Here is a 16,627-nt window from a genome sequence, read left to right on the forward strand (position 1 = left end):
CAGTCACCAAGGTAACAAGCCCATCAGGAACTTCTCGTTCTCAAAGGTCACTTAAAATGGATTGATTATTTTTTTCTGGAATTCTTTTGAACAAACTAATAATAAATTCAACAGAAAGGGGACACCTATATATCCTGCCATTTGTTCTGGTGTATTGGTCAAATGTGTGTAAGTAGGACAGGTCTTGTAATGGGCATAATTTTGTAAGATGTAAGAACAGGAACCAAAGAGACTAGAAGAGAATGTAACGTTGGGAAAGTGGCCTTTAGTGACTTTGAAAGAGCTGTGAAAATCCAATTTGATATTGTAAAACAAAGGGACTAAGATTATAGGCTTTGATTAAATGTTTGTTTTTGCATATGGTAATCCTTTCTTGGCTTTTGAAACTAATTCTAATGTCATAGTAGACCTATTCCCCATGTGAAATGATGTCTTCTTCCTGACATACTCTCCAGTCTACTTTTGAATCAGCCATGAAACCAAATCACTTTTTTCTGAAGTGGAATAATTCTATAGTGATTTGGTAATGGAGTTATCCATGTGTTCTGGCACATGGTTGCTTTACAAAATATAATTTGGTCAAATCTTGGTTGCAAAACTACCTATACCTTCAGTGACTACACGACATGGGTATATCATTAGTTGGAAAGAACATTGGGCTATCTCAAGATTGTTAAAGGCACAATATGGATGCGTCTTCCATCTGATGAGCTCACCACATCCTCTCCCTCCCCAGCTCTGGAAAGAGAGTGCACTTCACTCAAGAAAAGGATCTCTTAATACTGTGATTAATAATGTTATTTTCTGCACAATGGAAATAAAGTCAGCTTTATTCGTTTAGAATATATTAAGTGGTTTTAAAAGCTGTATTTTCTAGGAGACCTATTATCTATTTTGTTATTTTTAATATAAATTATAAATGTCCATGGCATAAGCACTTTTCATGCTAAAATCTGAAAAGTTTCCCTAATAACAGTTCCCTCATAGCAGTTGCTTGATGAGCATGCATGAGAGTTAAGTTAATTAAAATTAAAATTTTAACCATATAGTTGTGTGTTTGCCATTGGAGAAGTGAGGCTATTTGGACATGCATAGGAACTGATGTATACTGTTTAACTTTTTTTTCCTGTAACTTATTTCTGGTTCCACCTTCACATTAATTTATCCCATTCCTCTATCCTTATTTTGTCAGTAACTAATTGTGAGATTTTCCATTGACTTAGCTTTAACAAAGAGTCTCAATTTAATTCTTAACTATTTCTTACAAAAGTGACATAGGCCTTTGCATAACCTCACTGCTAAAATTATGCTCCCTTGGCCTCGACATAACCGTGTCAGAAATTTTTTCTCTATTTTAATCCATTCAGCTCCTGTATTTATTTTAAACACCTCAATACAGATTTCTAGAATATAAAACAAGGATATAGTGAGGTAGTTATAAGGTATTTATCAGAATGTATTTGGGGTACAGTGTTGTGAACCTGATGGTCTGCATCTCAGGGTACTTAAGGAGGTGGCTTTAGAAATCGTGGACGCATTGGTAATCATTTTCCAATGTTCTATAGATTCAGGATCAGTTCCTGTGGATTGGAGGGTGGCTAATGTTGTTCCTCTCTTCAAGGAGGGAGGAAGAGAGAAAACAGGGAATTATAGACCGGTTAGCCTGACGTTGGTGGTGGGAAAGATGTTGGAGTCAATTATAAAAGATGAAATTACGACACATCTGGATAGTAGTAACAGGATTGGTCCGAGTCAGCATGGATTTATGAAGGGGAAATCGTGCTCGACTAATCTTCTGGAACTTTTTGAGGATGTAACTATGAAAATGGACAAGGGAGAGCCAGTGGATGTAGTGTACCTGGACTTTCAGAAAGCCTTTGATAAGTCCCACATAGGAGATTAGTGGGCAAAATTAGGGCACATGGTATTGGGGGCAGAGTATTGACATGGATTGAAAATTGGCTGGTTGACAGAAAACAAAGAGTAGCAATTAACGGGTTCCTTTTGGAATGGCAGGCGGTGACCAGTGGGGTACCGCAGAGATCAGTGCTGGGACCGCAGCTGTTTACAATATATATTAATGATTTAGATGAGGGAATTAAAAGTAACATTAACAAATTTGCCGATGACACAAAGCTGGGTGGCAGTGTGAAATGTGAGGAGGATGTTATGAGAATGCAGGGTGACTTGGACAGGCTGGCTGAGTGGGCAGATGCATGGCAGATGCAGTTTAATGTGGATAAATGTGAGGTTATCCACTTTGGTGGTAAGAACGGGAAGGCAGATTATTATCTAAATGGAGTCAAGTTAGGAAAAGGGGAAGCACAACGAGATCTAGGTGTTCTTGTGCATTAGTCACTGAAAGCAAGCATGCAGGTACAGCAGGCAGTGAAGAAAGCTAATGGCATGCTGGCCTTCATAACAAGGGGAATTGAGTATAAGAGCAAAGAGGTCCTTCTGCAGCTGTACAGGGCCCTGATGATACCACACCTGGAGTACTGTGTGCAGTTTTGGTCTCCAAATTTGAGGAAGGACATTCTTGCTATTGAGGGAGTGCAGCGTAGGTTCACAAGGTTAATTCCCGGGATGGCGTGACTGTCATATGTCGAAAGATTGGAGAGACTGGGCTTGTATACTCTGGAATTTAGAAGGCTGAGAGAGGATCTTATTGAAACATATAAGATTATTAAGCATGTTCGTGCTAATGGGTGAGTCCAGAACCAGGGGCCACAGTTTAAGAATAAGGGGTAGGCCATTTAGAACGGAGTTGAGGAAAAACTTTTTCACCCAGAGAGTGGTGGATATATGGAATGCTCTGCCCCAGAAGGCTGTGGAGGCCAAGTCTCTGGATGTTTTCAAGAAAGAGATGGATAGAGCACTTAAAGATAGCGGAATCAAAGGTTATGGGGATAAGGCAGGTACTGGATATTGATTGTGGATGATCAGCCATGATCACAGTGAATGGCGGTGCTGGCTCGAAGGGCCGAATGGCCTACTCCTGCACCTATTGTCTATTGTCTATTGTCTATTATATGTACAGAAGGTTGTGCTGGCATTGGAGAAGGTCCAGAAGAGGTGTGCAAGAATGATACCAGGGAAGAAAAGTGTTCCCATATGAATAGCATTTGATGGCACTCGGCCTGTATTCACTACAGTTTAGGAGAATGAGGAGGGATCTCATTGAAGCCTACCGAATATTGAAAGGGAAAATGGAATGGATGTGGAGAGGATGTTTCCCAATAGCGTGAGAGTCTAGGACTAAAGAACACAACCTCAGAATAGAATGATATCCATTTAGAGAACAGAGATGAGGAGAAATTTCTTTAGCCAGTTGTGAAACTCTGGAATTCATTGCCACAGACAACGGTAGAGGCCAAGTCATTGAGTATATTAGAAGCAGGGGTTGATTGGTGAAGGGCATTAAAGGTTACATGAGAAGGCAGGAGAATGGGTTTGAGACAGAAATTAAATCAGCTATGATGGACTGGTGGAGCAAACTCGATCAGCTGAATGGCTGAACACTGTTCCTATGTCTTATGTTCCTTATTGCCTTTACCCAAGTGCTCATTCAATCCTCGTGTGTAAGTAGGAACAATGAGTGCCAGCAGAAATATCATGGAGGAACACAAAGCTCTCTGAACCTACTTTCAGCATCGGTTCCATGACAACCAGAGTTGGGAGTGCTGATTGCTTGAGCTTTCCTAATCCTGCAACACTGATGATAGTTGTGGAATTCTTAGTAGGATTCTAGCTGATGGACTATCTACCTCTGGAAAGAACAGTGATTGAAATTGTGACTTGAACTTGATGACACTAACTTTCATGAAATTACATATCAAATAAACTGGCTTTTATAGATATTTTATTGTATTTTGATTTGTAGGAATCTGGTCTAACCCCACTTTTGATTGCTGTTCGGGAAAATAAATTGGCAATTGTGGAAAAACTACTTGAGTTAGGAGCCAATCAGATTGATCGGTCAAAGGTCAGTTTCATAATACTTACATGAACCAATCTACTATAGTGAGTGTGTATATATGAAAAATATAGTATTAAAATTACAAACTGGTTTAATCTATAGCTGATATCAACAAGGATAATTGAGTGTAATATGCCTGCTAATTAATGTGATATTGGACTATGTTATCACTGGAAAAGGTATTCTAGCCTCTCACAGAAGTAAAAAAAACATACTCTCAAATCATAGAAATAGTTGTGTATTTAATATTTCAGTTATCTTTGAGTAATATTGTAAATATATTGTTTGATTAAGCATTCTTGTTTATTTAAGTAATTCATTATAGGTTATATGTAAAAGTATGTGAATGGTATAGATCATCATACCACCAGGAGATAAGTGTGCATCTCACTAAAAGTAAAAATGAAACTAATGTACAGAAGCCATCCTGGCTTTGTACAGAATTTATAGAAGTGGACACTCCTCTGGACATATTCTCCCTAATGCAAATCAAAGGTCTCCCTATTTTGGCAGAGATGATTCAAAGGGTAAACAGAAAAGGCCCCACACTGTCTCAGATCTACACGACAACCAAAATGGCTGGAATGCGTAACAGAAACCCCAGTTCCCTCATTTTTACCAGTATTGGGATGAACTTGCTCCTTGACCAAGATTCCCTTGTGTGGGGATTGAGAGTTGTTTTACCATCCAAGCTATGTGTTGGAGGAGCTACATGCTGATCATCTAGGATGGACAAAATAAAAGTGTTGGTTCCAAGTTTTGTCTGGTGGCCTGGGACAGATCAAGAGATCGAGCAGCTTGCCAATATGCCCAGAAGATGCCAAGAGCAGTGCCTCTTCATCCCTGAGAATGGCCTGCATTGCCCTGGCGAAGGATTCATGTGGATTTTGCTGGACCGTTCACGGCACAAATTTCTTGGTAGTAGTGGACACAACTACAAAGTGGCCAGGAGTGTTCCCAATAGCTTTCACTACAGCCATGCACACTGTTGATGCATTGAGAAGCCTCTTCTCAGGGACTAGTGTTCCAGAACAGTTAGTCAATGATAATGGACCCCAGTTTTTTGTTTAGCAGTTTCAATCATTCCTGAAAATGAATGGAATAAATCATATTACATCTACACATCGAGCTACAAATGGCTTAGTGAGATGGTTTACCATAGTCTAAAGAGCACACTGAGATCAATGTCAGCAGAACACAAAATACTGACACTGAATCAGAAGCTCACTGCTGTCCTCCTTGCACGCCACAATGTAGCACACTGCACAACCAACAACTCATCAGCTATGCTGTTCCTGGGTCATCCCTTGTGTTTTCACTTGTATCTCCTTAAACCCAGTCTCAGGAGTATGCAGGACAAACAGCAGAGACAAATTGATGGCTCCTCAAAAAAGGAGGTTTGATGTTGCACTCCTGGACTACAGAGGTGATCAAAAGCGGGTACTTGGAAAGATTAAGGTCAGAAATAGACCACTGTCCTACACAGTGGATATTGCGTCTGATATTGTCTGGAGATGACACATGGCTGTCAGTTGGGGACAGCAGAGTCAATTGTTAGAGAAGGAAGGTGATCAGGGCCATCAGAAAGAAGCACTTCCTACAGTCCCAGAGTCAACTCCTACAATCAACATGGAGGAGGCCCCTTAACCTACGATTGTTTTTCAGAGATTGAAATTCTGTCCATAAGTTTATAGTTCAGCAGGAAGAAGTGGTGCCTATTTTATATTTCAGTAATATTTGAGTAATATTGTAAATATATTGTTTGATTAAGCATTCTTTTTTATTTAAATAATTCATTACAAGTTATATGTAAAAGTACGTGAATAGCATACATAATCATGCCACCACTTCATACGTGTGCGTCCGCTATGAGTGAAAATGAAGCTAACATGCACAAGATAGCCTGGCTTCATGTTTTTGCTTTCATTTAGTTTGATGTTTTTGAGTTACAAAACATAACAGAAATGTGTTCAGATGATGATTTAACCAGGAGACAGATCAACATATGATATCGATACATGCATTATTTCTGTGTATTTCCATTAGTTCATGGGAAGGGGGTAATTAGCCCAGAAGAATTTGTTGGCTAATAATTGATCCCTGCATCTCATAACAAGGTTAAGTAAGGGCATGGAAATTTCAACTTTTGACCAAAGTAGCAATAATATCATGTTACAATTGCCGCACCAGGTTAACACAATGGATGTGTTAGCACAGGCTGCTAGTCTCTCCTCTCCTTTTTATATTTTGTGTTTTTAAGTGTAATTGTTCCTTCAATTGTCTAGTATGATTCTGATGTATGTGAGCACAAAGCAAATTCAGATCAAGATAATTTATCAGATTCTTCAAACCTCATTTTCAATTTAACAAGATCACAACTGATCAGATTCTAAACCCAGTTTCACATTCCAACCTACCTCCAGTAACTTTTCGAACCCTCACTTGTGCCAACTTTTGCATAATATTTTCAAATATTCTTCTGCTGCTATTCTTTGAGGAAGAGAGTTTGGGAATTGGAATTGGAACTGGAATGTTTTTATTATTGTCTCATGTACCAAGGTACAGTGTAAAACTTGTCTGTGTACTGTTCGTATAAATCAATTCATTACATAATACTAGAACATGTACGTTTCTGAAATTCCTCAAGCCCTTTTTTATTGAGGCAAGCTGAAATCATAGTACATTTGTAAGAGGTACTCTTCAGGTAATGGAAGAAGGGAACTTTTGGATCCCAGAGATGGAAAGGTTTCTCAATATAGTTATGAACCATCCAAATATGCTTGGAATACACTTATTCCAGGGAGCTTATTTTTTTTATATGATCATCTCAGTGGACAGTGAGGATTTCTGTAATCAACTCGTATTTTGGGACGTTGTAGCCCTGCCTAAGCAGATGGTCATAGTTGCAGGAAGAGCATGGCTAATTTTACATTCAATAACATGGACAGGAAGCTGTACAGTAAAGGCTGGTTGTGGTCCATGTACCTAGACTTAACTACAGTTTAATTTCCTCGAATGGCCAGAGAGGACCTAAAAAGCTTGATTAAATGGAAAATATACAGGGTGGGACTAATGGGCATCAACTTAGATAACCTCCTCTTTGCTCCTGTGCTTTTGCCCTTTCCGTCTGAGCCCCTGGGTTTTTGATTACCCACAAAATCGATGGAATTCACAAGGCCCTCTCAGGCTCAACGTGTCTGGATTCATTCCAAAACTCTTTGGAAGTGCAAAGTGGTCAGATAGCTGTTGAGGTAAAATCAATTAAAACAGCACTTCAGTGTGCAACGGAACACAGAATAACTTCAGGTGAAACTTCACTGCAAGTCATTAGGACTGGCTTGTTACAGAATGATAATTTACTATTGCAGTAGCAAATTTAATTCAGGCTCTGATAATAAGCAAAGAAAATAAAGACAGAGCATCCAAGGAAGGAGAGGAGGTGTTGGAGAGTCGTGGAATTAACATCTTACCCCTGTATTGTCCGTTAAGATTTGTGTTTTGTTTCATTTGAAGGCTAAACCATTGGAACTGTACTGCTCCATTGTTACAGCATTCCTAATCCTCCAACCCCAAAAGGTAACTCCATTGTGACCATGTAATGTTAAGATTGTATCAAAAGGCTAACATAGTCTCAGAAAGACTGTACTTATGGTGGAACGTGTTGAAGTCCTCCTAGCTCAGGTAATGGTGGGGCAGAGCAAAATTTATTGTAGGATCAAAGCAGAAGTTCTAATCACAAGTGATCATGGCTAGAGTAAAATAAAGAAAACACCTCAGCCGAGGATATTGCCTTCAGGACCAGTGACTTACTCTGTCCAGAAACCTTACCTGGGAGGATAGTCAGTCTGAGGTGGTCATGAGTGCATGAAGATTAGCTGACAGCATAGAGGACAGAGAAAACATCAAAGAGTTCAGGAGCCACACAGCACAGAAACAGCCCTTCCTCCTAACAGTGTCCATGCTGAGTATCGAATCCTGTTTACCTGCATTTGATCCCTAGCCTTCAATGCCTTAGCAATTTAGCTGCATAGCTAGATGTTCCTTAAAACTTGTGAGAGTATCTCCATCCACAGCCTCTTTGTGCCGCACATTCAGGATTCCAAGCATTCTCTGTGTGTAAAAATTCTTTCTCGGATCCCATCTAACACCCCTTCCCTATCACCTTGTACTTGTTCATGTACGCCAGAGAACATCAGTGTGTCAGTCGCCATATTCAAGAGGACGAGAAGATAAAAGCAAGGATATAATGCTGAGGGTTTAAAGGGTGTTAGTCAGACCACATGTGGAGTATTGCAAGTCATTTTAGGGCTCCATATCAAGGAAAGGATTTGCTGGCATTGGAAAGAATCCAGAGGAGGTGTATGAGAATGATCCCAGGAATGAAAGGATTGACATTTGAGGACTCCTGTACTCACAGAAGTTTAGAAGAATGAAGGGTAGTGGTGGTGGTGGGAGGGTGTGAGTGCAAGGATGTCCCTTTAGTACAGAGATGAGAAGGAATGTCTTTAGCCAGAGAGTGTTGAATCTGTGGAATTCATTACCACAGATAGTAGTGGGCACTGAGTCCTGACGGAATGGTAGAGTAAGCTCAGTGGGCTGAATGACCCAGCTCTGCTCCTGTGTCCAATGGTCTTATGCTCTAGGATAAGACTGGATATTCTAGGAGATGGTGACTAGTCACAATTGACATTAAATGGTGGAATCCATAGAATTATTAATGTACCGATGTACTAAGAGGTGCAAATCCACAGCTCCCTGAAAATGTCGCACAAGGAGAGAGAGTTGTAGATAGGCTGGTAAAGGAGGCACATGGCATGCTTGCCTTCATCAGTCAGGGCAGTGAGTATAAAAGTAAGGAAGTCAAGCTGTAGGTGAGCAAAATCTTGGTTATTGTGTGCAGTTCTGGTTACCACATTATAGGATGGATGTAGAGCCTTTTGAGAGAGTGCAGAGGAAGTTCACTGGAATGCAGCCTGGTTTGGAGAGTATTAACACTCACAACATAAGATTATTTTTGTTCCTTAAACTGCTCACTGTCTGGTAGAAATCTGAGTAACTTTAGTGTAGGATCATTTGAATGCAAATTCAGTATTGGGCAGAAATAAGATCCTAATTTATACATTCAGGGAAAACAAAATGTTGAAACAACCAGGATATCTACAAGTTTCCCGTGTTAAAGCGGCATCTGTTTTGGCACCAAGTAAAATTTATTGTTTGGTTGTGGATTTTATGTAGTAAGCACAGGTAATTGTGAGTTGAATCTCACAAAATTCATTTTCTACACACCCATGGATTTTATGACAGAAGTCTTAATGGATCCAGATTAACTTTCACTACAAGATGTTGGTAATCTTTCAGGAATAGCATATATTTAGAGTCAATTAGTTATACAGCAGAGAAACAGTTCCTTCAGCCCATTGAGACTGCACTTGTTGATACTACTATCCCATTTTATTCATCCTATATTTTCATCAAGTCTCCCTAATCACCGGATTTTCGCGACACTGCCGTCACCTACACAGTAGGGATATCCCCTTCACCTACACACTCGGTAACCCCCTTCACCTACACCCTCGGGAACCCCCTTCACCTACACACTCGGGAACCCCCTTCACCTACACACTCGGGGAACACCCCCGTCACTGACACACGAGAATAATCTACACACTTGGGGCAATTCACAGGAGGACAATTTACTGTTCTCCCTGTGATCACATAAGTTTTGTCTGGTGCTCCTGTTCGCCCTAACACACCAAGCACATGCAGGTTAGAATGTAAATCAGCAACTGCAAGCTAGAAACTGGAGAGATTTAATGGGAATGTGGGAAGTACAGGTTACAGGGAAAATTATTGATAGAGTGGGATTGCTCTATGAATCAGAACAGATGATGGCCTTTTTTGATGTAAGGGAATATAGAAAATAAATTTTTATTTTGAGGCGATATGCAATATGTTAGTAACAAAAAAGTCATCTATGCAAATCTAAAAAGTAAGAATCAAATCGAGTTAAAGAAACTCATACCGGGAGCACAAATATGTAAATAATTAAAGCAACACACATCAAAGTTGCTGGTGAACGCAGCAGGCCAGGCAGCATCTCTAGGAAGAGGTACAGTCGACATTTCAGGCCGAGACCCTTTGTCCGGACTAACTGAAGGAAAAGCTAGTAAGAGATTTGAAAGTGGGAGGGGGAGGGGGAGATCCAAAATGATAGGAGAAGACAGGAGGGGGAGGGATGGAGCCAAGAGCTGGACAGGTGATTGGCAAAGGGGATACGAGAGGATCATGGGACAGGACGTCCGGGAAGAAAGACGGGGGGGCGGGGGACCCAGAGGATGGGCAAGGGGAATAGTCAGCGGGACAGAGGGAGAAAAAGGAGAGTGAGAGAAAGAAAGTGTGTACAAAAATAAATAACAGATGGGGTACGAGGGGAAGGTGGGGCATTAGCGGAAGTTAGAGAAGTCGATGTTCATGCCATCAGGTTGGAGGCTACCCAGACGGAATATAAGGTGTTGTTCCTCCAACCTGAGTGTGGCTTCATCTTTACAGTAGAGGAGGCCGTGGATAGACATGTCAGTATGGGAATGGGCTGTGGAATTAAAATGTGTGGCCACTGGGAGATCCTGCTTTCTCTGACGGAGAGAGCGTAGATGTTCAGCAAAGCGGTCTCCCAGTCTGCGTCGGGTCTTGCCAATATATAGAAGGCCACATCGGGAGCACCGAACTCAGTATATCACCCCAGCTGACTCACAGGTGAAGTGTCGCCTCACCTGGAAGGACTGTCTGGGGCCCTGAATGGTGGTAAGGGAGGAAGTGTAAGGGCATGTGTAGCACTTGTTCATAATTAATGTAAATAATTAAATGTTATCTGGAGAGCCTCAAATCATTTTCTAAGGGATATTAACCAAGGCACAAAAAAAAACCCACAGAGAAAGAATCCACTTACAGATTCTTTACAATAAAGTCGACTATGCAAGTATAGAATGTAAGAAGCAAGGAGAGATCAGAAAAACTGAGGTTATCACTCCAAACGGTAAGACATATATGACTGTGTTATTCTGGTTGGATCATGATTTAAGTCTGTAGTTTAACTTTAGAAACAAATGTACGTAAAAATTTTTAAACACAGCTTAAAAGGATTCAAATAAATAGATAAAAGATATAAATTAGGTGAAGTGAGATGCAACTGTGGGTGATGTTATTTTTCTTGAATTTATAGTGTACAATGAGTTTATATTCCTTGTTTATTTTCAGGGACAAGCTATGCCACCAACCTGATTGCTCTTCATCTTTCCTTTCCTTTCTTTAACGTGACATAAATTAAAATAAGCTTCTTCGCAGCAAAGAGAATGAATCCGTGAAAGGTCATTGGGATGACAGAGTTGCAATAAAACAGCTTGGATTTAGAGCTGACCTTTAAATAAATGCACTTGTCCCATATATTCTGCTTCGAGTTGGTCCCTTATGCTAGCAACATTGCACAAGGAGGTTGAAGAGGAAGGGAGAGAGATAGAAGTCATTAAGTTGGAATTAATTCTCAGGAAAATGGTACCTTTTCTTAATTAAAATTCTGAGAAATATTTTTCAGTGGAAAGTCTTTCATTTTTTTGTACATTGTAGAAAGATTAGAAGTAGTGAGGCAGTATTTTACTTTGCTCTGAGGTTTATCGGCTGCGGAAGCCTAATGACTGAAAGATTGGTCTGTTTGTCCATACTTGGAGCAGAATGTGAAGGAAGCAGAAATGTTTTTTTGATTGTTTACTTTAAATTAGTTCAGACTTTCCCTCAGTAAAGTAAGATGTATTTTATGAAGGGCAAAACACAAGGTGCACTCAGAATCAAGGAATAACTCATAAATTTATCACGTAGCTGATAGCCTGATTCAGGAATTGATATATAAATGTATGTATATGTATAAACACTGCTCAAGATTTCCTTAATGGAGTATGATTTTAAAAGTTCGCTAGACACAAAAAGGAATTCAAATCTGGCTTTTTGCCATTTTGATTGGAAAGCAAAAAAGTATTAATATTCACCATCACTGGGAGCCTGAGGTTGAAAATGCATTAGTACAACTTGAAAAACTTACACTTGAAAACCAAGTAAACATTGAGTATTTTTTCCACATTTATGTGTGCCTTAAATAAAAATACAAAATGATGGGAACAATCAGCAAGTCAGGCAGCATATGGGACAGAGGAATTGAGTTAATGTTTTAGATTAGTGCGAGCTGCAACCAACTAGGTTTGCTTCACTGAAGCATGAAACAGGGAAACCTTGCAACACTCTCCTGTGAATCTTGGGACTGAAGCTCTTGTCTCTCTCTCCACAGCTTTTACATTCTTCACATCAAAGAGACAGCATGGAGCCCCAGATCTTAGTCTTTGTACTCGCATAGTGTACATGGGCTTTAACCTTGTTGGGCATTTGTTAAATAAGTGATATTGAGGAATGCATAGTGTGTGCATGTCTTCTTTCTCATTCTGTATGGATTGTTTCTTGGCTATTGTGTCGCTCTACCAGTGGTCTACAAGAGCTGTATAAGAAAGCAAATCAAGGCAGTTAGAACAAATTCTATTAAATGCTTCTCCATCAACTCATCCATGTTCCCCAAGATGCCCACCTAAGCTCATCCCATCTGCCTGCATCTGTGATATATCCCTCTAAACCATTGCTATCCATGCACCTGTTCAAATGCCACCACACTCAGCAATACTACCAATTATTGAAGTATTCATTCTGCTTACAGATTCTCTGCCTAAAGAGAGATTGGTTGCCCCCCACCAGTACCACTCTCTCACTCAAGCCCCAGAATCCTCCTCCTTGAATGACAAAGTTTACTTGGATGAATTCAAAACAGCTTGAAATATTAAGACATTTTAACATCAGTTATTTAATCTCTTCTAATCCATGCCCAATCTCGGAACTTATCACTCTTTCCCTTTGAATGTCTTTATAAGGGCCTTGTATTTGAGATTTCAAATAATTGCTTTCACAACAAGACTGGAAGATACCGGAGATGAAGAAATGCAGAACAGAATTGGAGAAGAGATGGTGGGAAGATCTATGATATGGTGGAGGCTAGGAGTCATTAAACAGTTAACTGGAACTTGGGTAGCATGTGTTATTTATTGCTAACATTGCTCACAATGATTTTTTTATTGGTGACGTTCTATTGCCAAAGTAAGAACATAAGAAATAGGAGCAGGAGCAGGCCATCTGGTCCATTAAGCCTGCTTCGCCATTCAGTAAGATCCCCAATGAAACTGATATTTGAATCCCATTAAAATTTTCTATAGTCAGTGTATTCAAATTATACACTTGATGAATTTATTGTTTCTTTCTGTAGGTTTCTACTAGTTGAAATAATTATTTTAATTATGTGAGCGAGTTACAGATGGGGGGGGGAGTTGATCTTTTTTGATTGTTTGGCTGAGCTATTATTAAGTGACGGATGGTTACAGTTCATAAGCAATATGTCTTTTTAAGTCCTAAGTAGATACAATAAAACTGATATGGCTAGTGGAGTCTAGCTTTGTTTAACCTCCCAGGAAGAATACTTCAGGCTGAGAGAGATGCTAAGATAATTAACCATAGCGTCCACAGATTGCGTGAAGAAAGGGGATAGTCAGTTAGCATTTTCTGAATTATATTGCAGGCCAATATAAGATGTCAAATACAAGCAGCTGGAGGCTAGAGCAGAAATTGTGGAAGCCCTTGTGGAAGTATTTGCTTCATTGTTAACCAATAGTAAAATTGCTAAAGACCTGAAGGTACCTAATGTTGTTCCGTTGTTTAGCAAGGTCAGCCTGACATCAGTAGTCTGGAAGTTTCTGGAGAGAATCCTAAAGGAAAGGACCTACCAGCATTTGGATAGACGTGGTCTGATTTGGAGGAGTCATTGTGGCATTGTGTATGGGAAGTGGTGCCTTATGGAAATCTTAGTTTTTTGTAGAGATAATCGACAAGGTAAATAAGGGTAGGGTGGTGGTTGTCCATTTGGATTTTAGCAAGGCCTTTGGAAGGTTAGGTCCCATAGCATCTAGGATGCAATAGTTAGGTGGATTTAAATTATGTCAGAGATAGGAAGCAGATGATTGCGGTTGAAGTTTGTTTCTCAGAATGGAGGCTGATGACTAGAGGTGTGCCACAATTGTCAGCGTTGGGACCCTTGTTATTCGTTATTTATACAGAAGATTTGAATGTGAATGCACAGGTCCTGATCAATTATGGAAGTGGGCTGAAGAGTGGCCAATTTTCCAGCTGGTCCAGATCCTATTGCAAGCTTTGACAGCTTTCCTCACCATCCACTGCTCCTCCAATCTTGGTGTATTCTGTAAATTCGTTGATCCAGTTTACCATATTATCATCCAAATCATTAATATAAATGACAAACAGCAATAGACCCATCACCAATCCCTACAGCACAGCACTAGTCACTTTTGGTTCTTTTGCCACTCAACTTCATTCTATGTCTGCCAGTTCTCTTAACTTTTTGGCAAACGGGAATAATTTATCTCCATTTATTCCGTCTATAATCTTCATGATTCTAAATACATCCTCACAAACTGCTCATCTTCCAAGGAGAAAAAAAACTACATCTACAACAGTCTGCAAAAAATAACTGATATTGTTTTGTTGAATCTCTTCAGCACCCTCTCCAAGGTATTCACATTTTTCCGCAAGTGTAGCACTAGTAAGCTGGTGACCTTCATCTTATCTTTGATGTCATAATTATTGAACTTGACCTGAAGTACACAACTCCGAAATTCTTCTTCTCTAGATAGCCAAGAAACCAAGAAAGAAAGGAAAGGCAGCATTATTTTCAATCTCCCCAAATCCCTCCTCCTGCACAAAAAAAATGAACAAAAATAGTGCAGGCACATCAACCCCCAAATCCGTCTCTTCTGAACACAAAAAAACGCGAAAGATTGGGCAAAACACAGAATGCAAAAAGACCATAAGAATAAAAAGAAGTGCCCAGTCCAAACCTACATCCAAAACACAGAAAACCTAGGCGATATTCTCCCTCTCCGTAGCAGAGTGACCTCACCAGCGATTTAAAAATACAGTTTCCCCTTTCTATAGCAAAGTGATCTCACCAGCATTTCAATCTCCCTTGTCACTTTAATCGGTGAACAATGGAAGGTTAAATTGGCAAAATGGAGTCAAATATCAGCTCACAGCCTTCACGCCACAGTTCCCACACACGGCTTCTGCCTGCCGAAATCCCCTCCAAGACTGTAGAACATTAAAACACCCAAAAGATCCCCAACCTGCAAATCACAGGCTCCAACGGTACCAGAATCACATTCAAGGTGAAAACAAATGTAAAAGACATAAATGGAGGGAAGTATATGGTTTCATGATCTATCCAGAAGATGGCGACTGGAGGAGCATTGTTTGCAGGTGCCATCTTGACTTGTCTGTTTGCTGCGAGGTTTGTGAAACACCTTCCCCTCTTACCTGTGTCAGTTTATTAGTCAATTGACCATTCAGGGGATTGTCACCTTATTTGATGTTCTGACCATCATCTTGATGGGAAATACTGTGGCATGCAAAAGCCTGGGCACCCCTGGTCAAAATTTCTGTTACTGTGAATAGCTAAACGAGTAAACGATGAACTGATTTCCAAAAGGCATAAAGTTAAAGGTGACACATTTCTTTAATATTTTTAGCAAGAAAACTTTTTTATTTCCATCTTTTACAGTTTCAAAATAACAAAAAAGGAAAAGGGCCCAACACAAAAGTTTGGGCATCCTGCATGACAATACTTAGTAACACCCCCTTTGGCAAGTATCACAGCTTGTAAATAGTTTTTGTAGTCAGCTAAGTCTTTCAATTCTTGTTTGGGGGATTTTCACCCATTCTTCCTTGCAAAAGGCTCCTAGTTCTGTGAGATTCTTGGACCATCTTGCATGCACTGCTCTTTTGAGGTCTATCCACAGATTCTCGATGATGTTTAGATCAGGGGACTGAGAGGGCCATGGCAAAACCTTCAGCTTGCACCTCTTGAGGTAGTCCATTGTGGATTTTGAGGTGTGTTTAGGTTCATTATCCTGTTGTAGAAGCCATCCTCTTTTCATCTTCAGCTTTTTTACAGATGGTGTGATGTTTACTTCCAGAATTTGCTAGTATTTAATTGAATTCATTCTTCCCTCTACCAGTAAATATTCCCCGTGCCACTGGTTGCAACACAAGCCCAAAGCATGATTGATCCACCCCTGTGTTTAACAATTGGAGAGGGTTCCTTTTCATGAAATTCTGCACCCTTTTTTCACCTTTGCTCATTGCGGCCAAAAGGTTCTATTTTAATTTCATCAGTCCACAGGACTTGTTTCCAAAATGCATCAGGTGTGTTTAGATGTTCCTTTGAACCTTTTGAATAGAACTTTTTGGCCACAATGAGTGATGCACTATCAATTACTCCAAAAGACTGGAAGTAGAGTAAATACTGAAAGGCTTTTATTAACAGTAAATGGTCCAACGTCCATGCTGAGTATCTGCCCCGGACAGAGGGAGGAGCAGTGGCACAATCGCCCTTATTCAGGGGTCTGTGGGAGGAGCCACAGGAGCAGTCAGCAGTGGGGCGTGTCCAGGCATGTCCAGACAGGTAACCCAATTACAACATATATATATATGGTTTAC

General features: G+C 40.1%; 1 protein-coding gene across 1 annotated transcript in view; it reads left to right on the forward strand.

The window, feature by feature from the left end:
- Nucleotides 1–16,627, forward strand: part of trpn1 (transient receptor potential cation channel, subfamily N, member 1) — a 222,881-nt gene that overhangs the window by 640 nt on the left and 205,614 nt on the right. Inside the window, exons 2-3 of the mRNA XM_063040655.1 lie at nucleotides 3,884–3,985; nucleotides 7,493–7,555. Coding sequence (XP_062896725.1) covers nucleotides 3,884–3,985; nucleotides 7,493–7,555 — 165 coding nt within the window. The remainder of the gene's footprint in view (nucleotides 1–3,883; nucleotides 3,986–7,492; nucleotides 7,556–16,627) is intronic.

Source organism: Mobula hypostoma, chromosome 1 (genome assembly GCF_963921235.1).
Source record: "Mobula hypostoma chromosome 1, sMobHyp1.1, whole genome shotgun sequence".
NCBI lineage: Eukaryota > Metazoa > Chordata > Chondrichthyes > Myliobatiformes > Myliobatidae > Mobula > Mobula hypostoma.